General features: G+C 47.7%; 1 protein-coding gene across 1 annotated transcript in view; it reads left to right on the forward strand.

The window, feature by feature from the left end:
- GALNT14 (polypeptide N-acetylgalactosaminyltransferase 14) overlaps positions 1 to 2,929 on the forward strand; it is a 215,288-nt gene extending 212,359 nt beyond the window's left edge. Inside the window, exons 14-15 of the mRNA NM_001192732.1 lie at positions 1,036 to 1,155; positions 2,347 to 2,929. Of these exons, the coding sequence (NP_001179661.1) occupies positions 1,036 to 1,155; positions 2,347 to 2,505 (279 nt within the window). The 3' untranslated portion in view covers positions 2,506 to 2,929. The remainder of the gene's footprint in view (positions 1 to 1,035; positions 1,156 to 2,346) is intronic.
- Positions 2,930 to 23,902: the final 20,973 nt, after the last annotated feature.

Below are 23,902 nucleotides of genomic sequence, written 5' to 3' on the forward strand. Positions count from 1 at the left end.
TATGGCAACAGAGCATCAGTTGGACAGTGGGGGTGTTATGGAAGAGGAGGGGTAGAGTGCTTACTGGGGTCCTCTCTGCAGTTCCCCTTGGGGCATCCAGTTCACAAATCTTCTCTATCCCGTGATGAAGGCAAAGGACAGATGCTATCCCTGTTTTACAACCTGGGGAAAAACCTCTTGAAGGTTCGAGTTTGACAACTATTATGCCAGCATTCCTGCCCCTGATTTAAGAGCTAAGCAGTGGCCCGGGCTGCTTCAGCTGTTGGTTGCTGTCTTGTCTGTGGCACTTGGAACTCGTTTCTCATAATGAGCCTCACTGAATACCCCTTTTCATCTGCCACCAAATCTCTGCTCGTCCTTCCAGTTCCTCAGCTCCTCCAGCTGCAAGAGCCCCAGGGCCGAGTGCTGGGTTCCCGTGGAGCACTGGTGTGCGTGTGCCCTCTTGCAACAGTTTTATTTCTTGTGACTTCCTTCTTTCCATCCTGCTCTTCTTCCACCCGTCCGTCAGAACACCTCCTCATTCCCTTTGTCCCTCTGTCTTCCTGTTGTCAGAGCTCTCACGTTTCCAGGGTGCCGATTTGGACGTCTTTTCAAAGAAGAGATGTTCTAAAGACAACTGCAGGGGGTGGGGGGATCCCTGGTCACGTGCCAGGTGGCTGCTTTAAATGTCAAGTGTGGGGAAGAGACACTCATCGAAACAGAGAAACTGGAGGCTGTGACGCTCAGCTGGGGTGTCGTTCAGCTTCCTGCCCAAGCCCAGAATTGTCCCTTGCCTCCCAGAGGTGACCTGCCTGCCCCAGGCTGGTCCCCTTCATTGGAATAGGGGCGAGGACTTCACTGGAGGTGTGACCTGAGAGTCTCTGACTCTTGAGCAGCATTTTCCCAGGTGACCTGTTGACAGTGGGGTCCTCCTAGGACCCCCGCCCCAGTGCTTTGTACCAAGCTGTGCTAGTTGTCACACACGGGCACAGTAGTGTCCCAGCAGGGTGGCTTCCAAGCACCCTGAGGTGACCCTGCCTGGCCTCTTCTTTCCAGATCTGGGCCTTCACCTACACCCAGCAGATCTTGCAGGAGGAGCTGTGCCTGTCAGTTATCACCTTGTTCCCTGGCGCCCCAGTGGTTCTTGTCCTTTGCAAGAATGGAGATAAAAGACAGGTAAGTGCTCAGTGCGTCCACCCTGGGAGGTGGCCGCCTGTGTAGGTCTGAGTCTGTGTGTGGGAAAGAGAGAGGCTAGAGAGGAGGGAGAGTTGATAAAGAAGACATCCTTCTGGCTAGGAGAGAGGAGGGGAACTCTGGTCCCATCTGTGGTGCCCAGGCAGCCATCAGCTGCCACGTGAAAGCCTGTTGACCGCGTCGGACCTCTGCTTCACGTGTGTCCTGTACTGCCCAGTCCTGCTCAAACGCCTGCCAGGATCCCAGAGCATGCTGGGACAGAGTCTGCAGGCCACTAGGATAAGCAAGACTCGAACCTCTGCCTTCGGGGGCCTTGCCTGGGCTCTGGCAGAACGTCCCACGGAGTTCATAGCACTCTGGATGCATGACGTGCCTGGTTCCTGTGGGGGCAAAGTCGTTGGCTTCACCCAGTTCCCACCAACTGGGTCTTGTTTGGTGGGAATGCCCATTTTCATAGCTCACCAGCCGTGTGACCCTTGGCAGGTTCGTGGACCTCTCTGAGCCTCAGTTTCCTCCTCTGTGCAATGAGGCTGGTGATGAACATCATACAGGGCTGCTGTTTAAAGCAGTTCACCGAGTCATCCATCCATGACACCTGGTCAGCAGTAGTTCCCCCGTACCTGTCCATCGCCTCCCTCCTTGTTGTGTGTGGTGAGGTGTGGGATGCAGCCACACGAGACCCACTCTCTGCTTGGGCCCTCGTGTGCTGAAGCTCTTTGGAGGAGCAGAGATTCAGGCGCAGGGAGCTGCCCTTCCATCCCTGCTGCTTCACCACCCACCCCCCTCCCCCCAGCCACTCTCGCCCACTCCTTCATGATAGCGTGGATAGCGAGTGTGGATCATTTCTTTCATTGCTTCTGTGACTAACTTGCTTCACATTTTCTGGCCTAGTGCTTGGAAAGTTATTGCCTTCTAATGAGTTTTCCTAGCAAACATATTGATTTTGCTTTTACTTTTTCTAATCCAATTTTTTAAAAAGCCAGCAACAATACCTGGTAAGGCAATTAGTTGCAGCTCTCTTCCTCCTTGAGACCATGAAGTCAAGTCTCTGGATGACCCTAGCCCTGTGGTGTCAACATTTTTGATAACACTGGAACTCCTGATACTGTTGCTAGGACCCAGGGCCTTAGTCGGAGAATCCCGCTTAATCCTCTCCCCTCTCCGACTCTCCAGCAATGGACCAAGACTGGCTCCCGCATCGAGCACATGGCGTCCCACCTCTGCCTGGACACAGACATGTTTGGCGATGGCACCGAGACTAGCAGGGAAGTCGTCATCAATCCGTGTGAGTCCTCACTCATGAGCCAGCACTGGGACCTGGTGAGCTCTTGAGGAAGCATTCGGCACGAGCAGGGGCCATGGGGCGGTGCTTCCCTGGGTGAGATGCAGACTGGAGACCAGGCTGCACGTGGCCACATGCTTAGCAGAAGCCCTGAATGGGGAGATGGACGCAGAGCTCCCCCCCACCCCCCAGGACGGGAGCGGTTGTCTCAGGGAGGATGCAGGCAAAGATGCAAGCCAAGAGGAACTCGGAGACAGATCCCCGTGTTCTCAATGCCATTAAGTTCCAGTCCTGGCTGGGTGTGCCCCGGAGTGGTGTCTGGAGACAGAGATCTGATGGAAAGTGTTGATGTTTGTCCCCTGTCTTACAAAAGAGGCCAGAGAAGAACAGCTTTCCTTGTCACTAGGCCAGGACTCCAGTGAAAGATGAAGAGTGGAGGTTGTTTTCAAAACAAATAAAGAACCTTAAAAGTTTTGTCTGTGTGTCTCTTACTTTGTGTCCACTTACGTTTAGCTCGAAGCCAGGTTAAGTTCTCCTTTGAATTGGGGCGTGGGGCTGATGGGGACTCATGGATGAAGAGGAGGACAGGGAGATGGAACCCTGCACCACTGACAGGCTGTGCAACCTTGAAAAGAGAGAGAACTTCTCTGACCCTTCATTTCCTATGATATCAAGGAGGGGAGTTGCAGTGTTTCCTCCCAGGGGAGACATAGTCTCTCTCACCCAGGGATGCTGCATCTATTTAGGAATGCCAGGCTCTGCCTGGGGAGACCCTGCTGCAGTGGATCCAGGGTAGGATCCAGGTTCCTCCCTGGCTGGAATCACTGCCCTAGGCATCTCTGTGGACCCTATGACTTTATAGTCTATGGCCATTGGTTCAGGAGTTTCTTCTGCTAACAAATCCCCAGTCTGGTCTGGGAATTGGTTCTGTGGTTGTCCATTCTTAGTAACTAGGGTTTAAGAAAAGAACAGACCCATATTGTTTAAAAGTTCCCAGAATATGCCTGTACATTCTCAGCCAAGGTGAGTTCACTGCGTGTCAATTAGTAATGGTCTTAGCTGTCTATCACCAAGTAACAAACGACCCCAAAACATAGCAGCTTAAAGCAAGGTACATCTCTGATCGGACAGTTTCTATGGGGTGTGGCCTCACTGGGTCCCCTCCTTCAGGCTGACTTCAAAGGTTGCAGTCAAGGCATTGCAGTGGTGGTTGGTTCCTCACTGTTGGCCCAAAGCTGCCCTCAGTTCCCTGCCATATAGGCTTCTCCAGCCCAGCAACAGAGCCAAGCAAGCCAGGAAGGCAAGGGTGCTGGCAAGACGGAAGTGACTGCCCTTTCCAGCCTCATCTCACAAATTATCTTCCATCACTTGTGCCACATTCTGTTTGAGAGAAGCAAGTCATAGGCCCAGCCACACTCAAGGGGAGAGGATTTCACAAGAGAGCAGGTGCCAGGAGGTGGGGGTCACTGGGATCTGTTTTAGAATCCATCTCGCATCTTATACACTAAACAGGTGTCTGTCTCCCCTTCATCTAGAAAGCCTTCGACGATGCTGTTCAAGCTCCTCATTATAAAACTTGTTACTGTGGTAAGTGAAGGGCTGAAAGTGCACACCCAGCATCTCCACTGGTGACTGGATTTGTTTATGCTTTGTCTCCTATGTTTGCCGTGTTTAGTTACAATTTGGCTCTTTTATGGGGCTGTGTCACTTTCCACTGTGGAAAGGAGACAAGGCCACAGTAAAGACATCTATAGAAGAAGTGTTCTACTGGCTCCTTAAGCTATGTGTCCATGGGGTGTAAACCAGGCTTGCAGAAAAGAACAGATAGTTTCACCAGCGCCCTCTCCCCTAAGTCAGGGGAGCAGATTCTACTCTAGAATAGCTAAGGGAGCTGGTGCTGTCCTCATCTGAGTCCTTATCTCCTTCCATATCTGTAGCTATCTGGGACTTCCCTGGTGCCAGGAAAGCTGACTCGTGCCTTGCTTCAGCTCCAGCACTGGGCCTGACACCTCACGCTCTCTGTGAAGGTCTTCCTAAATGGTGATTGGAAACATTATTTCTTGTCCAAGATCAAGTGACATTACTTTTTTACTCACCCTGTGAAGTCACAGTGTAGGTGACCATAGGTCTCTCAAATACCCAAGGACATAGGGACACAGAAATGGAGGCCTCTATCCCAGAGGGTTGCCAACATCCACTGGATCATCGAAAAAGCAAGAGAGTTCCAGAAAAGCATCTGCTTTATTGACTATGCCAAAGCTGACTGTGTAGATCACAAAAAACTGTGGAAAATTCTTCAAGAGGTGGGAATACCAGACCACCTGATCTGCCTCCTGGGAAATCTGTATGAGGGTCAAGAAGCAACAGTTAGAACTGGACATGGAACAACAGACTGGTTCCAAATTGGGAAAGGAGTACATTAAGGCTGTATATTGTCATCCTGCTTATTTAACTTCTATGCAGAGTACATCATGAGAAATGCTGGGCTGGATGAAGCACAAGCTGGAATCAAGATTTCTGGGAGAAATATCAATAACCTCAGATATGCAGATGACACCACATTTATGGCAGAAAACAAAGAAGAACTAAAGAACCTCTTGATGAAAATGCAAGAGGAGAGTGAAAAAGTTGGCTTAAAACTCAACATTCAGTAAACTAAGATCATGGCATCTGGTCCCATCATTTCATGACAAATAGATGGGGAAATGGGGAAATAGAAATGGAAACAGGGACAGACTTTATTTGGGGGGCCTCCAAAATCACTGCAGATGGTGACTGCAGCCATGAAATTAAAAGACGCTTGCTCCTTGGAAGAAAAGTTTTGACCAACCTAGACAGCATATTAAAAAGCAGAGACATTACTTTGCTGACAAAGGTCCATCTAGTCAAGGCTATGGTTTTTCCAGCAGTCATATATGGATGTGAGAGTTGGACTATGAAGAAAGCTGAGTGCCAAAGAATTGATGCTTTTGAACTGTGGTGTTGGAGAAGACTCTTGAGAGTCCCTTGGTCTGCAAGGAGATCCAACCAGTCCATCCTAAGGGAAATCAGTCCTGAATATTCATTGGAAGGACTGATGCTGAAGCTGTAGCTCCAATACTTTGGCCACCTGATGTGAAGAGCTGACTCATTGGAAAAGATCCTGATGCTGGAAAATACTGAAGGCGGATGGAGACAGGGATGACAGAGGCTGAGGTGGTTGGATGGCATCACCAACTCAATGGACATGAGTTTGAGTAAGCTCTGGGACTTGGTGATGGACAAGGAAACCTGGTCTGCTGCAGTCCATGGGGTTGCAAAGAGTCGGACACGACTGAGCGACTGAACTGAACTGAATCCCAGAGGAGCAAACATTTTTTAAAAATCTCAGCTGCTTTGATGTAGCAGAAAAGCTTAGTCTCTGGGTTACTTTCCTCTTCCTAGTGAAAGACTCCAGGATAATAACAAAGACTGTGGAGGAGCTGGGGAGTAATCTGCTAATGGAGATACCAAAGGTTCATATTTGAGCTGCAGGGTGTGCATCATAAGGCCTCCTTAGTGGAAAGCAGAATTTAAAAACTGATGCAGATAGCTGCTTATAAATAGCTGTATCACTGTGACTGTGTAGGGTTATCCAAATAGCCTCTCTTCACTAAGTTGATACTGATGAAGCCAAAGTAAGAGTAATTTGTGATTTAAAAGCAAGAATAGCAGCAGTTCCAAAGCTCCACCAATTCAAGACAAAGCTGATGAAACCCGGATAGGACGGCAACCTGCCCCAGTCTGAGATGCCTGCATCCTGCAATTATACAGCAGAGCATGTGTGGCCAAGCTTTGCCCAGAGGCCAGGTCTTTAGGTAGGTGCCGAGTTAGTTAGAGGCCTCAGTCAACCTGATTATTGAGCTTGAATGTCAGATTTCAGGAACCTGGAGAGCTCACTTTGTGGGTCACTGGTGGTTGTGGGTGAACATCTGTTAACGATACAAGTGTATGAAAACAGAAAAGACCCCTACTCTTCACATTTTCCAGGCTTGCAAGATTGAGACCTGAAACTGAGCTTGAAGAGTCACCGCTCTGGAACAGTCTCATTACGCTGCCAGGTGAGGAGGTGACTGGGTGTGGCAGAAACCCCTCACCAGGGATCACATCTGGCTAATGCAGACAGATGTGAGCAATATGGGCTCCTAAGTAAATGGTGTGGTGTGTGAATTGAATGAAAGGAAATTCATGCATACATTTTATACATTTATGAACTTGAGAGAGGGGCTTCAGGAACTCTCTAGTACCTGGATTAGAGTTGGAGGGATGACGGTGTTGAGTAGATGGGCAGAAATGGGAGTTTTTCAGTAGTTCCGGGGTCAGCATAGGTGGCCAAGCTGGGTGCTATATTGAATCTGAGGCTCACTGTCTTGGCAGTTTCTTTTCTTATGTGCTGTGTGACTTCCCTGTGTAAGCTCATCTCAGCGGGCGTCGTTTCCTCTGGGCTGTGGAAGTACGCCTTGGGGAAGGGTCAAGTTTGCCTCGGTTGGTTTCCATTGGATTCAAACCAGTTTGTACACTGATTTTTCCTGTTGTGGTTTCCACTAAAAGATGTGGAACCCCACATCTAAGCTTGGCACAAGCTTGGGTTTTGATCCTTTGCAGATTATCTTTTCTTTACCCAAATTGTTGTCCTGCTTCCCTGCCAACTAGTAGGTAGGTGGGGTTTGTTTAGCTCTTCTAAAGCTTCCCTGGTGGCTCAGATGGTAAAGAATCTGCCTGCAATGCAGGAGACCTGGCTTCGATCCCTGGGTCGGGAAGATCCCTTGCAGAAGGAAATGGCAACCCACTCCAGCATTCTTGCCTGGGAAATCCCACGGACCCAGGAGCCTGGCAGGCTACAGTCCATGGGTCGCAAAGAGTCAGATATGACTAAATGACGAACACTTTTACTTTCTAAAGCATGTACCTAAGTCTCATCTCTGGCCCCAGCCACTCATGAAGCTTCCTATGTGCCTCCACTTGGGTGAAGCTGGGGCTGAAGCCCCAGCCCTGGTTATAATAGGTATCTGGCTTCAATTCCCTTTTAACTCTCATTCACCACGCTGACTTTGAATTCCCACTCATTTTCAGAATCTGGATTTTCTCCTTTCTTCCTCTCAAATGCAGCTATGATTTCAAATTGTTTTATTGTATTTTATCCAATATTTATATGTGTTTGTGGCAGGGAGCTTCCTGTGTCAGCTCAGACCAAAATTCCTTAGTGCTGTAATTAGCCGTCAACACTGTCTTTCCCACTGGCTCTGGGATCATATCTTAGTGTAGACACTCCATAAATTTCTGTGAGTGAGTGAAAGAATAAGCCAGTGATTCTTTAGTACCACTTCCCAATTACCTCCTGGCTATAGCTACCAGACATTAGAGTTTTAAAAAGACAGCAAAGGCAGAAATGGAGGACTGAGAAGACAAATTTATAACAATGAAATCTCGTTATAATACACATGGATTTAGGGATCGTGCATATTTTACTTCATAATGACAGAGTTTAATACTGAAAGTCCTAACTGGAAAGAACTATCAGTTATGGAAATCTTTAATACCGCAGTGGAGCCTGGCATGAGAGACTCTGTTCTCATAAACTCTGGGGGATGGTGGTGGGAGGGTAAGCGGGGTGCACTCACGTCTCCCCTGCAAGCATCTCAGGTATATTCACCTGCCATCTGGTAACCTGGGTCCCACTGGCCTTCAAGGAGAGGCTCACCTTTTACCTGCGCTCCACCCTAGTCTACCTGCAAGGGAGATAAGCCTCCTCCCTTTCCCACCCCCTGCATTGCTCCTGGAGACAGGGCCATGGCTTATCTGTTCCCTTGGCACTTGATGGCACCTGGGCAGCGTCTGGCACACAGAGGAGCACAGCGAAGTGTGGCAGGAGAGGTCTGGCAGCCTTGCGCACGTGGTGGCCTCTCGGATATCCCCCTAGGTGGAAGGGAGCCTCCCCCCCTGAGCACGCAGAGCCAACCTGCTGAGCTCCCTGGTGGTCTAAGGTCTCAGGCAGCCCAGCTCAGATTAACAAAATCCCCAGCTCTGGGCGCTTTTCCATTTGCCATGGAGCTGACTAATTTAATGAAGCCATCACAGAGCAAACCTCAGGGCTTATTGGAAAAGGACTCGAGCACGACATTATTTCACAGCAGTAGATTGCATCATTTTCATTTCACAGCTTTCCAATGGGAAATAATAAAACAAAATTACAAACATAATGAAGAAAGAAAGGAGAAAGAAAAAAAAAAAAAAAAAAACCTTGGGTGAGAGCTGCATCCTTTGTGCTATGAAAGGGCTGGTTACCTTATTCATTGGAGGCAGTAGATATTACCTGGCTTCGCTCACAGGAAGGAGCACAGCCCAGGATGTTCCACCTGCTGCTGAAGATAACAGGCTGCAATAAGTCACTGCCCAGCGCAGCGAGGAGCCCGGAGCACCCCTGCAAAAGGCTCACTCGATGGCCTGAGAAATTCCAGCCTCCAAGAGCGCAGCCCTCCCAGGCCAGCCACAGTGCTGGGGTGAAGGGCTGCTGCTGGTGATGGCCAGGCAAGGTGTTGAGGCGTTGGCATGCCCTGCACCTCCCTTCCCTCTGGAAGAGAAAGTGGCAGCTCTAACAGGGGCTTCATTCGTCTCCAGTATGGAGGAAAGAATAGGCCCCTCCCTTCCCTGTATGAACTGAAAGCCAGGGGCTAAACAGGCATCACAGGAGAGACCGAGCTCTTGCCAAAGCTGTGCTCGTTTACCACACTTGAGGTGTAAGAGCGGGGAGGCAGCTGGCTCATCTGGGCCTTTCATTCCATCCTGCAGACCTGGCCCCACAGCCAAGAGACTGAATCCATCCATCCAGGGCCAAGTTCCTGCCCTGCCTTGCACTTTTCAGTTATTTTTCATAACTTTCTCCTCAGCTAGTGGAGGGGTTTGAGGTCCCCCTCTTTCCCCCAGGGCTCGCCGCCTCCCCTTGCTTCTCCTCCCCCTCGTCTTTGTCCACCCCTCCTTGTGCCTTGACCCTCCTCTCTTCTCACTCCTACAATTAAGACTTCACCTCTGCCACCCCCTCCCCATTCACTGAAGAGTGTCCTGGTTTCTCCTACCCTGACATAAAGAAAAAAAGCCTTCCCTTGACCCTGGTCTCCCCTTTTTCTTTGTCCAACATGCTTCTCTAAAACACATAGCTGGTTCCATGGACTTGGGTTCAAATCCTGGTTCTTCCAGTTCCCAGCTGTGTGACTAGAGACAAATGACTTAACTTCTCTGAACTCAATTTTCTCCTCTCTACATCGGGCTAATAGTTGGGTCTATCATACATGTTTATTGTGAGATTAAATGAAGTGACTCGTGGGATGCTCTCAGCATGGTGTCAGGCACGTGTTATATCGAAAAGTGTCGGTCGTCGTCATAGGTCTAATTGTGAGAACCAGTTTCCAGAGCAGGGCCTGGGAGTGGGGAGGGCTGACCCTCAGTCCTCGAGAAGTCACTTAGAAGTCAAACTGGGGCCTGAGACCCACTATGGGGTTGTCAGGAGAACCCTTTGACAACCTTGCTCTTTGGTTCTGGATTGGTGATAGGCCAGGAGGGGAGGAAGCCGAGAGGAGCGGCCAGGACAGTGAGGGAATGACAGTCCCCCCGCTGCTTCCGCCACCCTCGCTGGACTCGGCCGTTCGTTGCCTGCAGTTCACCATTTGCCTTTCCCAGTGCTGCCTCAGCCTGTGTGTTCACTGTTCACACATGCACACTGATGACTCTGTCACCCGTGTGCTAGGCCCCACGTGTGCCATGGCTTCCGCAGGAGGCAAGGCTGTGCACAGCACCGTAGTGTCACAGACGAGGACCAGGGACAGGCATGTGAGTCAGGCACGGTAAAAGAAGCCCAGCCTGGCGCACACCCCTGAAGCCCCCTCCACCCCCGCGGGGTGGTCATGCCACACCCCAACACCCAGGAATGTCTCCAGCTTGGCTTCCAAGCCTCTGTTTGAATCTTCATTCTACCCTGAGAGTTCAGCTGTCGTGCCTGAACTCTGCCCCTGTTCCCTTGTCCGCCTGGCCCTGGCGTGGCCTTCGGTTTTAGTGTTACCCCAGACGCTGTTGGATGTGTCCAGAGTGGCTGCCAGTGCTCAGTACCCCAGGCTTCCACCTGCCTTCCTGTGGGGTCCCCTGCTCCAGGAGTGGGGTCTGATCTATCTCACCACACCGGCTTCGTGGGACACTCAGTTCTGAGCAAGGGGGTAGGATGTTAAGAGCCCAAAGCAGTTCAGACAGAACGTCGCATCTGAAAAAAGGTTCCAGTAAAGAGCTATGAGATTCAAAGGAAGAAAAGAGCCCATGTGATATGAACTTGAAACATACCTGAGACTTCAAAATGGTGGACTCAGGGACGTGTGCTGGGTGGTAAGAACAGCCTGAACAAAGTGCAGAAGCAGGAAAGGATGGGGCTTTTTTCAGAGAATGTGGAGCAGGTCAGTTAGCTGCTGGTATAGAAGACATGGAAGAGAGCAGAGAGCCAGCGAAGGGGGGTGTCAGCTAAGGCCAGAGAGGGGGCTTCCAATGCCAGGCAGAAGGTGCTGAACTTCACTGGGTAAGTACTTGTGAGCTACTGAAGGTGTTGGAGCAAGGAAGTAACATTGGCCAGGGTGGAAGAGGAGGAAGTCAGATGGCAGAGCTGGGGTAAGATGGTTTGGGGATGAGATTCTGTGAAGAGGGTGCCTGACGGAGATTCCAGAAGTAGCCTACAGAAAGTATGAGGCCTGAGCTATGTCACTCTCGGTCAGAGAGGAAAACAGACAACAGTTATGGGAGACTCTAGCAGTGGGCGTGGGAGGGGAGGAGAAGGAGGAAGAGGAGACAGAACAAGGCGGGAGAAGGGCCTTGATGTCAGATGGATTCTGCTCTGCCTGCTGAGCAAGTGCCTTTGTGGGCCCACGTTTAATTGAGTATCTGATAACCAGGCTTAATTATTTAATTATAAAACATTGCAGATACAAAGGAAGACTGGTAGCATAGCAACTGCTTGCACAGCGATTCCTCTGTGCTTGGCATTGTTCTAAGAGCTTTAAAGAATTTAACTTAGTTAATCCTCCTGATAATAGTAGTGACATAATATAATAACAGCTATTACTATCTCCGTCTTACAAGTGAGTGACTTGAGAGCCAAGAAGGTTAATAAGCAGGGGAAATGAGATTCAAGTCCAAGAAATCCACTCCAGGGCTTGGGGTTTCCAACCACAGGACTACGCTGCTTCTCACTAAAGGGACAGAATAGCAGACATTCCTTTCCTCACCAGAAAGAACAGGCTACAAATGCAGGGAAGTCCCTCGTGCACAACTCCCTAGTGGGCTCACTTGTTTTCAAACTAAGTAGTTCTACATGTTTAATACCTGGTGAGCCATGTTGACCCTCGGATTCATGCATTTATCAGTCATCCTCCGCGAGGTAGGATGGGTGAAGGGAATTAGTGTTAAGGGAGTTATAATTATTTTTATTATTGATTTGACTACCCCGGGTCTTAGTTACAGCATGCAGGATTTTTTTCCTTTGTTGTGGCATGTGTGATCATTTTTTAGTTGTGGCATGTGGGAGCTAGCTCCCTGACCAAGTATCAAACCCAGGCCCCCTGAACTGAAAGTACAGAGTCTTAGCTACTGACTACCAGGGAAGTCCTTAAGAAGCTATAGTTATGTGCCAACTATATGCTTATGGGCTCTGTAGTCACTATTTTGTGGAATTCTGACAGCATCCCATGAAGTAGGTTATTCTTTGCTTTTACAGATGGGGAACTTGAGGCTCAGAAATGAAATAACCAGTCAAGGTTGCCCAACTGTTACGTGGCAAAGCTGTCTGCCTCTTCTCAGTGACCATGTTGCCTTCAAAGCACAACCACTCAGCCCCCAAATGCATATGACAATCACTAAGCAATAAATATTTACTGGGCACCTGTCATAAGACAGGCGCTATGCCAGGAGCTGGCCACTGACCTTGCCCTCAAGGACAACAAGTGAAGCATAGAACAGAGTTTTATTTCAGAGAGAGTGGAGGATGTGGGGGTAGAGAGTGGGGCGGAGGGTCGGGAAGGGTGCACGACTCAGTGTGACCATGGCTATAAGAGATCCCTTGAAGGCAAGGGGCACAGAGGAAGGGATGAGAAGGCTTGGCAGAGGCTGAGATGGCTGAGTTGTGAGGCCAATGGGACTAGAGGAAGAGCAGGTGGGATCACAGACCCAGGAACCCAAGTTTGCATCTCCACACTGTCTTGGAGCCCCTGGCTCAGCCCTAGCAGTCATGGAAGCAGGAGGGCATTATCCTTATGAACTTCATTGAGAAGTTGGAAGACAACATGGGATGGAAGAAGGGCTGAGGCATCTCCTAGGAACCCCTTTCTGGACCCTCCAGCAGGAAGGACTCGGGGAGACTAGGTATCTCCTCTGCATCCCCATGGAAGGCTCTGTGTCTCCAGGTCCTCCTGTGGAACAGCACTTGCACAGCTAATGCAACACTTACTCCATGGCCTGCACGGGTACCCGGCCCCTCACCCCCATTTGTTTGGATGCTCCTCCCAGGGTATGTGTTGAATTGAACCACCTGCATGGACCAAACTAGACCTTCCAGGTGAAGCTGCTCCCTGGTTTAGTCCCGTATCCCACCAGTCAGGCCAGCATCATAGACATGTTTCTGTCCAGAACAGGCCCTTGCAACGTCAGCAGCACCAACAGGCTCTAGTTGGATCATGAGGCAGATGAAAACCTCTGAGGGATAGTCAGGGGCCTCTGCCCTGAGGCCCTGTGGACTGACAATACAGACTCAGCAGGGGCTTTGGAACACTCAGAACTGTCTCCAGGAGCTCCGAGGTCTTGAGGACTATTCAGCCTTGAGCAGGACTGGCCCTTCTAGAATGGCAGGGCAGTAGGCCAAGAGCCCAGAGGGGTGACTACTGACCTCCCTCCCCACTGCAGGTGGCTTTGGGACATCCAGACCAACTCAGCTTCAGGGTAATGGCTGACTGTGAAGTGACGCCTGGGAAGGGGAACCTGTAGGAAGGCCAAGGTGGGCACCAGCAGTCATGTTCCAACCACAGGACATAGTTCAGATTCTAGAACCAGAAACTCCCATGTGGAAGCATCGGCTGGGAATTGGCGAGGCCAAACCTGAATTCTCCAGTATGAAACCAAGTCACTCCTGGGGAAATGGTGCAATTACTGGTGCCTCTTCTCTACCCAGTCTAATTGCAACAGCCCAACTGCATTGCCTTGCATCGTGTATTCTCATGGCAGAAGGAAAGAAAAATCTAGCATAGTGAGCACAAAAGAACTTTGAAAGAGCATTTCTAATCCAACTCCAGCTTCTTGGCAGGCCTGTCCCCAAATCATCGCAGCCATTTGCTTCTATTTTTAAATGCCTTCAGAAATCACTCTTAATTTGCTCAAATCAAACCAATACTCAGTGGTGCCTACTTTGTGCAAGAAGTCAGGGTTTGCTGAGGCTGGGGTGAAGTGAAATGCCCTTCCCCACCTGTAGCCAGGCTTCCCAGGTGGCGCTGGTGGTAAAGAACCCACCTGCCAGTGCAGGAGACATGAGATGCGGGTTCGATCCCTGGGTCGGGAAGATCCCCTGGAGGAGAGCGTGGCAACCCACTGCAGTATTCTTACCTGGAGAATCCCCATGGACAGGGTAGCCTGGGGGGCTATGGTCCGTAGTGTTGCACAGAGTCGGACACAACTGAAGCGACCTAGTACTTACATAGGCACGCCTGTAACCACCGTGTGAGGAGGGTGACGTTTGCCTCTGTTTGCAGAGCAGGAAACTGTGTTTCAGAGCAGTGCAGTACTTTCCCCAAGGACACACGGCAAGTAAGGAGGGAGGGGGTGGACAGGCAAGGCTGGACCCACCTCTTTCAACTCCAGATCCCAGCCCCCTGTTCTCTTTCCTTTTTTTCCCAAAAATCTAATCAAGAAAAACATGAAACTGATATTGTATATGGGCTTCCCTTGTGGCTAAGCTGGTAAAGAATCTGCCTACCATGCAGGAGACCTGGGTTCGATCCCTGGGTTGGGAAGATCCCCTGGAGAAGGGAAAGGCTACCCACTCCAGTATTCTGCCCTGGAGAATTCCATGGACTGTACAGTCCATGGGGTCGCAAAGAGTTGGACACAACACAATATTGTATATAGTGTAACTAAGGAGTTCAAAATATAGCACATTTTAAAAATTGTCATTTTTGTTCATGATGAGGAAAGCTGAGATGGGCTGACTAGTTGGGCTGAAAAAAGGTCCAGCCCACTGACAGGCTGGGCCAGCTGTCTATGTCATTTTGTAAAACTCAAATTTATGTTTGTTAATTAATTTTTATCAAAGTAATACTTCAAGTAATGTTTGCATACAGAAACCCCCCATTCTATACACACTCCCTCCCCTCAGAGAGACCATCCCTCACGTTTCCAGGGCTTTCCCCTGGCATTTACCTCTGTCATTTGAAATTATCCTGCTACTTCTTGAAATACCAGTTTTAAACATTATCTATTGACTTTGGGCCACGGTAGATAAGGATTTCATTTTTCCACACCGCTGCCTGCATTTCTCTCCTTTCATCCCTCTGACATATTTTATAAAATAATTTTTGGCAAAGATCAATAATCAGCCCTGACACACTGAGCCAAATGGTAAAATGCAACCAAACTCCTTTCTCATACAATCTCTTGTTTGCCTAGAATGAATAATTGCTTCATTTGTTGTCAATTTACCTGGTTTTCTGTGAATTTTCACCCTTTCCTCAATTGTTTCTATATGTCATAGTAATACTTTCCTAATTTCAAACAAATCCTCATTTCCTTGTTTTCTTTTTTGTTTGTTTGTTTGTTTTCTTTTGCTTTGTTTTCCTTAAGAGTCTTCACTTAGAAGCCCTCTGTGCAAATGTTCCAGCACTGATTTCATTGCATGCTGCTTAGCAGACATGCTGGGAACTTTTTTCTCCAGCCTCTAATTTTGGTTCCCCTCTTTCCTGAGTCATATATCTTCTTATTTCTTAATTTTCTCCATTTTTTTTTTTTTTTTACTGGACAGTATCATAGAGTACATTCCTAAGAATGGGTGCATTGTATTTTTTTATTTTGAGTTTGTACAGGCATACTTTTTAGTTGGAAAAAGTCTTTATTCTACTTCACAATTGTTTTCTACTTTGGTTTTGTATGCAAACCTAAGATGAAAGTTATTTTCCTTCCAAATTTTGATGGCATTGCTGTCCAGAACTGTGAAGGGTCAAGTTTTACACTCCTTGCAAGGTAGCAGCTGGCTGTCAGTTTCACCAGGACAGCACATTACTCACAGCAGTGGGAGAAGCCAGAATATCAGCTGGTTTTGCACCTACTCTCCTAACCCCAGTTCTCATAGCGGGCACAAAGAGGACCGAAAGACCCCTGCTCACACAGGCAACGGTTGTGCTACAAGAGAGGAACCCTGAGCTTAGGGAAGCCAAATCTTTTATAATGGGTGTCCTGCCTTTTGCTCTGGACAGAAACACTATATCTCCCAAAGCTCTTCACTCTTCAGATATGCTTGGAAAGGTAGTGCATCCAAAACAGAGGGCAGCTGGGGCCTCTCTCATCAGACACTCGGAAAGGCGAGAGACACGTGGCAAAGTGTCTCCTTGCCTCCAGCTCCCCACACTGCTCCTGAGCATCCACTGACATCCATGCAGCCATTGTCTGTAGTTTATTTCACCCTTGGAAGCCCTTGGATCATCTTCTAAAATTTCAAACATCAGCTTGGAGACTGTTATATCCTATGTTTCTAGAGATTTCTCTATACTATCCCTTTGATTATTAGATGGTCTCCTTCTCTTTTGTACCCTCGCATGGAATTATCTATTTTTCTTTGGATTTATTTGCCTTGTCATTCAGGTTGCAGGATTTTCATCAAGTTTCCAGCGGTCTATAGATGTAACAGTATATTTAAGAATGAGAGACTAAAACAGCTGGTAATTCTGTATCTGTGGCCAGGGCATGCCACCTGCTGGGCTGAACCACAGGGTAATCAAGGGTGATTTGGCCTTTTCATTGGGGGGCGGGGCTCCCAGTTGTCAAAATCAGTAGGTGTTTGCTCTTGACTCTTAATATTTTCTCTAGAAAATAGTCTATTGGTTTCCTACCTGGGAGATTTATGCCAGGCTTGGCTTTCTGGAAGTAAGGCAAGGTAATAGAGCTGCCACATTTCAGAGAGCATGTTTACGAAGAAGAAATAAATAGGTTTGGTTACCTGTTACACCTTCACCCTGTTGTCCTCCCGGGGGTCCTGCCCTCATCCCCAGTCTCTGAGGGGCCAGGCCTTAGCTTAGAGCCTGAGCCTCCTCTTCTCACAAGGAGGAAATTATAATGCCTGGAAATGGATCCAACCAACAGGATATACGCTTCAGTACTTCCTGATTCATACTGTGCTCTCATACAAACACTGTCATTCTTTATGGGTCTGTTTGAAGGGGGATGTCTGATGTACTGTCCTGTAGAGAGAACCTGGGATCCCAGTGGTGGTATTTCTTCATAGAGCTTTCTTCAGGAAATGACTGTTTTCCTTTTTCTCTTTATGTAATTTTACCCTGGTTTCTTGGAACCCTTCTTTTTTAAAAATTTTCTTCACTAAGTATTTGTGGGCTCGTCATGCTCACTTTCTGAGCATCTGGTCCACATGCCTTGAAGTCCTCCTGCCTCTTGGTAAACCTTCATCAAGCGTTTGAGTTTCAAGGTCATTGCTGTGAGGAGGGCTTATTTAGTCATCACTGGGTAAGCTCACGCACTCACAGAGCAGGAGGGCCCATCGTCTCTTCTGACAGGGTGTCCGATTTACTCCATCAGAATCTCCCCAGCTCTGGAGCCTGAAAATTTGTATTTTGAGAAAACCTCCAAAGTGATTCTGGGGCCCACCTAGTTGACGGGGTCTGCACACCCTTGCCCTACCTGAGGAATGCCTGAATTTGGAGCTGTGGGGTCCCTGGACCACATGTCCCTAAGTCAAACTACCTGCCTATTCCAACCTCTACCAACCCACTGCCCTGGCTGGTCAGGGCCTAAACCCCAGACCTTAAACTCTGCATCCCTCTTCAGCTATGGTCCTCCCACCTGGCTGTTCTCCATCCTCACACTGGCCTCCTGGACTCAGGAGGGCTGATTTGCCCTTTCCAGAGCTCATTTCCTCCCTTCCTGTCATCCACCACCACTCTCTGTACATCCAAGTCCGGTATCTTGCTCACTCTGCCCTGGCCCACCTGGATCTGCCCGAGCTCTGGGTCCTGTAACTAGAAAGGATGCTACTGGGTATTATGCCATTTGGTCTAATGAACACTGCAGACAAAGAGCACTGAAGAGGAAGTGGTGACCCTAGGCTGGCGTCTCAGGGAGGCAGCACACTGAAATGGGGTTTCAGCTGGACTTTTAGTGGATGAATACTTTTGCATATTCAGTAGAGCAGAGTGAAGTCAAGTCTAGGATATTCTTGTCAAATGTCTCCTGCTATTACAAGTACTCCTGCTACCACTGTTCCTGCTGATAATCATATGTATTACCAGTGAATCTCTATGATAAGCACTGCATATCTGTGTATGTGTATATGTATGTATAATTTATATATATTATTTGAGACTTTTGACAAGCCTACAAGAGAGGTGTGGTTGTCCCTATTTTACTTATTTATTTTTAATGTTTTCATTTATTTATTTATTTGGCTGGGCTGTGCTGGGTCTTAGTTGCGGCATGTGGGGTTTAGTTTCCCAACCAGGGATCAAATCTGACCCCTCTGCATTGGGAACGTGGAGTCTTGGCCCCCTGGACCACCAGGGAAGACCCCATCCCCATTTTAGAAGTGTAGGAAATGAGGCACAGAGGAGAAATGTTCTTCCAGACCCCAAGAATACCAAGTGCTAAGAGGAAGACTGGCAGCCCAGTCTGCCGACTGATTTCTTTTTTCCTTGCAGTTTGCTCCTGCTGCTTCCCTGTAATTAAAGAAAGCAGCTCTCCCCTCTGGGAGCAGCAGCCTCCTCTCCGTCTTCCCAGGGAGACTTTTGCAAATAAAACTCAAATCAAATCACACTGTCTCCCCCTGCCCGCCACCCCCTCAGCACGTAGACCTGCAGGCAGGCTCCTTCCTCGAGGGCGTCCATTATTCTGGTAGGTGAACTGTGGCTAATGGTGATCTTGGTAATTCGGCGGCCCTGAGAGTTGTCTGAAAGCCCGGTTCACTCTACACCCTTTTTCATTCCCCGTAGCTTTCTGAGACATTTACCCGGAGACTAAAAACATTCATGGTTCGATGCAGCCCCAGATCTGAATGACTTTGTGAAACTTACTAAGTGCTTTGAGAGTTAGGCAAGCAAGAAAAGATTTGACTTTTGTTCTAATGAAAGCAATTTTTATCATTTAAAATAGGGAAAACAATCCCACTTTTGCACTTCAGACACCAATATTTGCTAGCATGCGTGGCCCTATAAGTGCACAATCCATGAAAATCTTACATTTGCAGAAAAGTTAAACTAGAGGAGATTATTTATGTGTTTACCAGGATGGCTTTGTGCAGGAATTGCAGTAATTTGAAAACCTGAATCCTAGGCCAGGCCCTGCCACTTCCTGGCATAACCTCTCTGCACCTCAGTATACATCTCTGTACAATGGCAAGATGTCAGGTTATGCCATTTCACCTGTCCCTCGAGGTTGTCATGAGAATCCAATGGGCCATAGACTGTAAACCAAGGCATATTTAGAAAGGGGAGGCCCCTTTGATAGAAGGAGAGGACTGGGGCGAGGGCAGAAGGCCATCCTGTCCAGGGATGGTACCCCAGGTTGTTGGGGAACCAGTCCCCTTCCTAGTTTGATTAACTTGTGAACAGGCTCCCACCACAGAACAGGAGCCATTCCAAGTCCTATTATCCTGCACATTCTCACCCTGCAGCCCTGCTATTCACTTAAACACCGCAGCTCCCGAGTACATTTTAATCTCTGATCATTAGTTACAAGATTTTCTTGTTAATTCTGATTCAGCAGATTTTGCTGAGACAACGCTCTTTTTTCCCTTTTCATTTTGGTCACGCTGCACATAGCCTGTTCAGACAGACAATAAATCTGGTGGCTAACCTCCCTCCCGAGGATGAATCATCCAAAACTCTGCAAAGGACACAGCCACGGGGGTGGCCACAGGGAGGGGGCCTCCTCTCAGGCTCTTTACAGGTGACTCTGGGGGAACTTCGTGACTCTGGCCCCGGGACACAAACCTGCCTGTGGTGATTACATGGGATGTAACAAGATTACCCCAGAGCTCAATAGCAGGCAAATCAGGGAGGAAGAAAAAAAAAACAGAACAGCCTAGGACAACTCAGCAGAATCAGTTCCTGCTGCTTTTATTAGATCACAGGTATCATGCATTGAATATGCTGTGGTTTTATCTAACCTGGAGATACCGACAGAATTTTGCAACCAGCAAGATTGATTTGGGGCCCTGCACTTCGTTCCCTTTTCCTTCCCTCCTTGTTTCTGGTTGCTCGCCCTGGCCTTTGGCACGAGTAGGTTTATTGTCCTCCTTGGTCTGGTAGGTAACTCCTCCTAACCTTAGACCTAGGAAAACGATGAGCTCATTCAAACTAAAATGTTGTTCTGATCAGTTGCAAGACCCTTCCCGGTGACCAGTGGTCTTTTCAGACATTCTTAAGAAGAGCAGACACTCATGGAGGATTTACCATGAACTGGGCACTCTTTTTTAAAATTAATTTTTATTGGCATATAGTTGCTTTACAGTGTTGTTTCTACTATACAGCAAAGTGAATCAGCTATATGTATACGTATATCTCCTCTTTTTTAGGTTTCCTTCCCATTTAGGTCACCACCATTCTCTGTGTTATACAGTAGGTTCTCCTTAGTTACCAGTGTTATGCATGTGTGTGTGCTAAGTCGCTTCAGTTGTATCTGACTCTCTGCGACCCTATGGACTATAGCCTGCCAGGCTCCTCTGTCCATGGAATTCTCCAGGCAAAAATACTGGAGTGGTTGCCATGCCCTCCTCCAGGGGATTTTCCTGACCCAGGGATCGAGCCCAGGTCTCTTATGTCTACTAGCATTGGCAGGTGGGTTCACTAGCACCACCTGGGAAGCCCTATCTATTTTATACATAGTATCAGTAGCATATGTGTCCATCTCAGTGTCCCAATTCATCCCATCCTGTGTTTCTCCCTTGGTATCCGTGTTCTCTACATCTGTCTCTGTTTCTGCTTTGCAGATAAGATCATCTATACCATTTTTCTAGGTTTCACATACATACATTGATATACCATATTTGCTTTTCTCTTTCTGACTTATTTCACTCTGTATGACAGTCTCTATGTCCATCCACATCTCCACAAATGGTCCAAATTTGTTCCTTTTTATGGATGAGTAATTGTGGTGTTGGAGAAGACTCTTGAGAGTCCCTTGGACTGCAAGGAGATCCAACCAGTCCATCCTAAAGGAGATCAGTCCTGGGTGTTCATTGGAAGGACTGATGCTGAAGCTGAAACTCCAATACTTTGGCCACCTCATGCGAGGAGTTGACTTATTGGAAAAGACCCTGATGCTGGGAGGGATTGGGGGCAGGAGAAGGGAACGACAGAGGATGAGATGGCTGGATGGCATCACTGACTCGATAGATATGAGTTTGGGTAAACTTCTGGAGCTGGTGATGGACAGGGAGGCCTGGTGTGCTGCGATTCATGGAGTCACAAAGAGTCGGACACAACTGAGTACTGAACTGAACTGAATGTTCCATTGTATATACATGTACCACATCTTCTTTATCCATTCCTGGGCACTCTTTTTAACACTTCTTATGTATTAACTCACTTAACTTCACATCAGCCCTGTGAGACAGATGTAATAATCTCCCCCGTTTTGCAGATGATGAAACTGAGGCACACAAAAGGGTAAATACCTCTCTGGAATCACCCATGTAGTAAGTGGCAGGGCTTGGATTTGATCTCAGTTCCAGAGTCCATGCTCTTAGCAGTTGCATCTTATTGATGAACTTGACTTTGTTGCAAAAGACTGCTAGAGTGGCATGATGCAATCTCAGGATAGCTCAGTCTTAGGGAAGAGAGAGGGCCTGGGTTAGACCTATGACAGGGATGGCCTGCAGGAACAAACCTAGCTGTTGGCTGAAAGGAGGTCCAATCTAATGGAATCCAATCCAAGAAGTAACAGTCCAGACAAGCAATGCTTGTCATGGAAGCTGACATAGGCTGAAAGAGTGTCCCAGACCAACAGATAATTCAGGGCAAGAAACATGTAGCAGGGCAGGCATCAAGGGTTGCTGCCAGCAGGCTAGGGGACCCAGATTGCCTTGCAAGATGAAGTGGGCTCGGGAGCTGGGGTTAACAGTTAGGAATACCTATCCCACATAATATACAAAAAGTAACTGAAAATGAAATGATGGCCTAAATATAAGAGCTGGAACCATAAAACTCTTAGAAGGAGCCACAGGGGTAAATCTTCATGACCTCAAATTTGACAATGATTTCTTGAGTATGACTCCTAAAGCACAGGCAACACAAGAAAAAAGCAGATAAATAATAATACATCGGAATTAAAAAGGTTTGTAGATCAAAGGACATTATCAAGCAAATGAAAAGCTAGCTTATAGAATGGGAGAAAATATTTGGAAATCATATATCTAATAAGGGTGTAGTATGGGTCAGAAATATCACCTGGAGAAGGGCATGACAACCCACTCCAGTATTCTTGCCCAGAGAATCCCATGAACAGAGGAGCCTGGTAAGCTACAGTCCATGGGATCACAAAGAATCGGACATGACTAAAGTGACTTAGCTCACACACATCCAGAATATATAAAGAACTCTTACAACTCAACAATAAAAGGACAAACAGCCTAACTAAAAAATAAGTGAAGGAATAAAGTAGACATTTCTCCAAAGGAAACACAAATGGCCAATTTCACATGAAAAGACACTCAACATCATTAGTCATTAGAAAAATGCAAATCAAAACCACAATGAGATACCACTTAATATCCACTAGGAAGGCTATAATAAGAAGAATAATACCAAAGAAAAAACACCCGGAAAACAAGTGTCGACGAGGATGTGGAGAAATTGAACACTTGTACATTGTGTTATATAACACACAGGAAATATAATGGTTCAGCCAACATGAAAAACAGGTTGGTGGTTCCTGAAAAAGTTAAGCATAGAGTTTAATCACATGAACCAGCCATTTTACTCCTAAATATATACCCCAAAGAAATGAAAACAGCCACTCAAACAAATACATGCATCTGCATATTCATAGCAGCATTATTCACCACAGCCAAAAGTGGAAACAATACAAATGTTCGCCAACTGTCGAATGGGTAAACAAACTGTGGTGTATACATCCAATGGGATATTATTTTGACATAAAAAGGAATGAAGTACTGATGCATGCTGCAATGTGGATGAACCTCGACAATATTGTGCTAAGTGAAAGAAGCCAGAAACAGAAGGTCCCATGTTGTGTAATTCCATTTATGTGAAATATCAAGAATAGGTAAATCCATAGAGACAGACATTTGGTGGTTTCCAGGGACTGCGGGCAGAAGGAAATGAAACGTAACTGCTTCATGGGTACGGGGTTTTGTTTTTGTTTTTCTGGAGTGATGAAAATGTTTTGGAACAACCGAGTAGTGGTTGCACAACATTATGAATGCGTGGATGAACAGTGCTGCGGAACAGCTCACTTTGAAATGGTGAATTTTATGTCATATGAATTTAAGCTCAAATAAAAAAGAATAAGGAAGGATCTTGAGAGTCCCTTGGACTGCAAGGAGATCAAACCAGTCAATCCTAAAGGAAATCGACCCTGAATATTCATTGGAAGGATTGATGCTGAAGCTGAAGCCCCAATACTTTGGCTACCTGATGCGAAGAGCCGACTCATTGAAAAAGACCCTGATGCTGGAAAAGATTGAAGACAGGAGGAGAAGGGGGCAACAGAGGATGAGATGATTGGATGGCATCACTGACTCGATGGATATGAGTTTGAGAAAGCTCCGGGAGGTGGTGATGGACAGGGAAGCCTGGCGTGCCGCAGTCCATGGAGTCTCAAAGAGTCAGACATGACTGAGCAACTGAACAACAAAATGAAGTTAGAACAACCATGGCACCAGGCAGAGACCAAGGCAGATTTTCAGGTACTTGAACAGGGGTATCGATGATGTGGGCCGTGTCTTTGGTACAAGGCAGTAGCCGAGTTATTAGCCAGAGGGTCTGGGGCGAAGCCTTGGCATATAATGCAGGGCTCCTCAAGTAGGCGTAGCCCCAGGAAAGGGTCAAGGGCAGAGCCAGCAGGGGAAATGGACTGTGTTTAACGGGGCACAAAGGAACCTGGGGTCCTCTTTCCAGGAAGGCAGTTTTCAGTGAGGAGAGGCAAAAGCAAGAAACTATGGCACAGAGGTTAGCCCCT

The sequence above is a fragment of the Bos taurus genome, chromosome 11 (assembly GCF_002263795.3).
Source record: "Bos taurus isolate L1 Dominette 01449 registration number 42190680 breed Hereford chromosome 11, ARS-UCD2.0, whole genome shotgun sequence".
Classification (NCBI taxonomy): Eukaryota; Metazoa; Chordata; class Mammalia; order Artiodactyla; family Bovidae; genus Bos; species Bos taurus.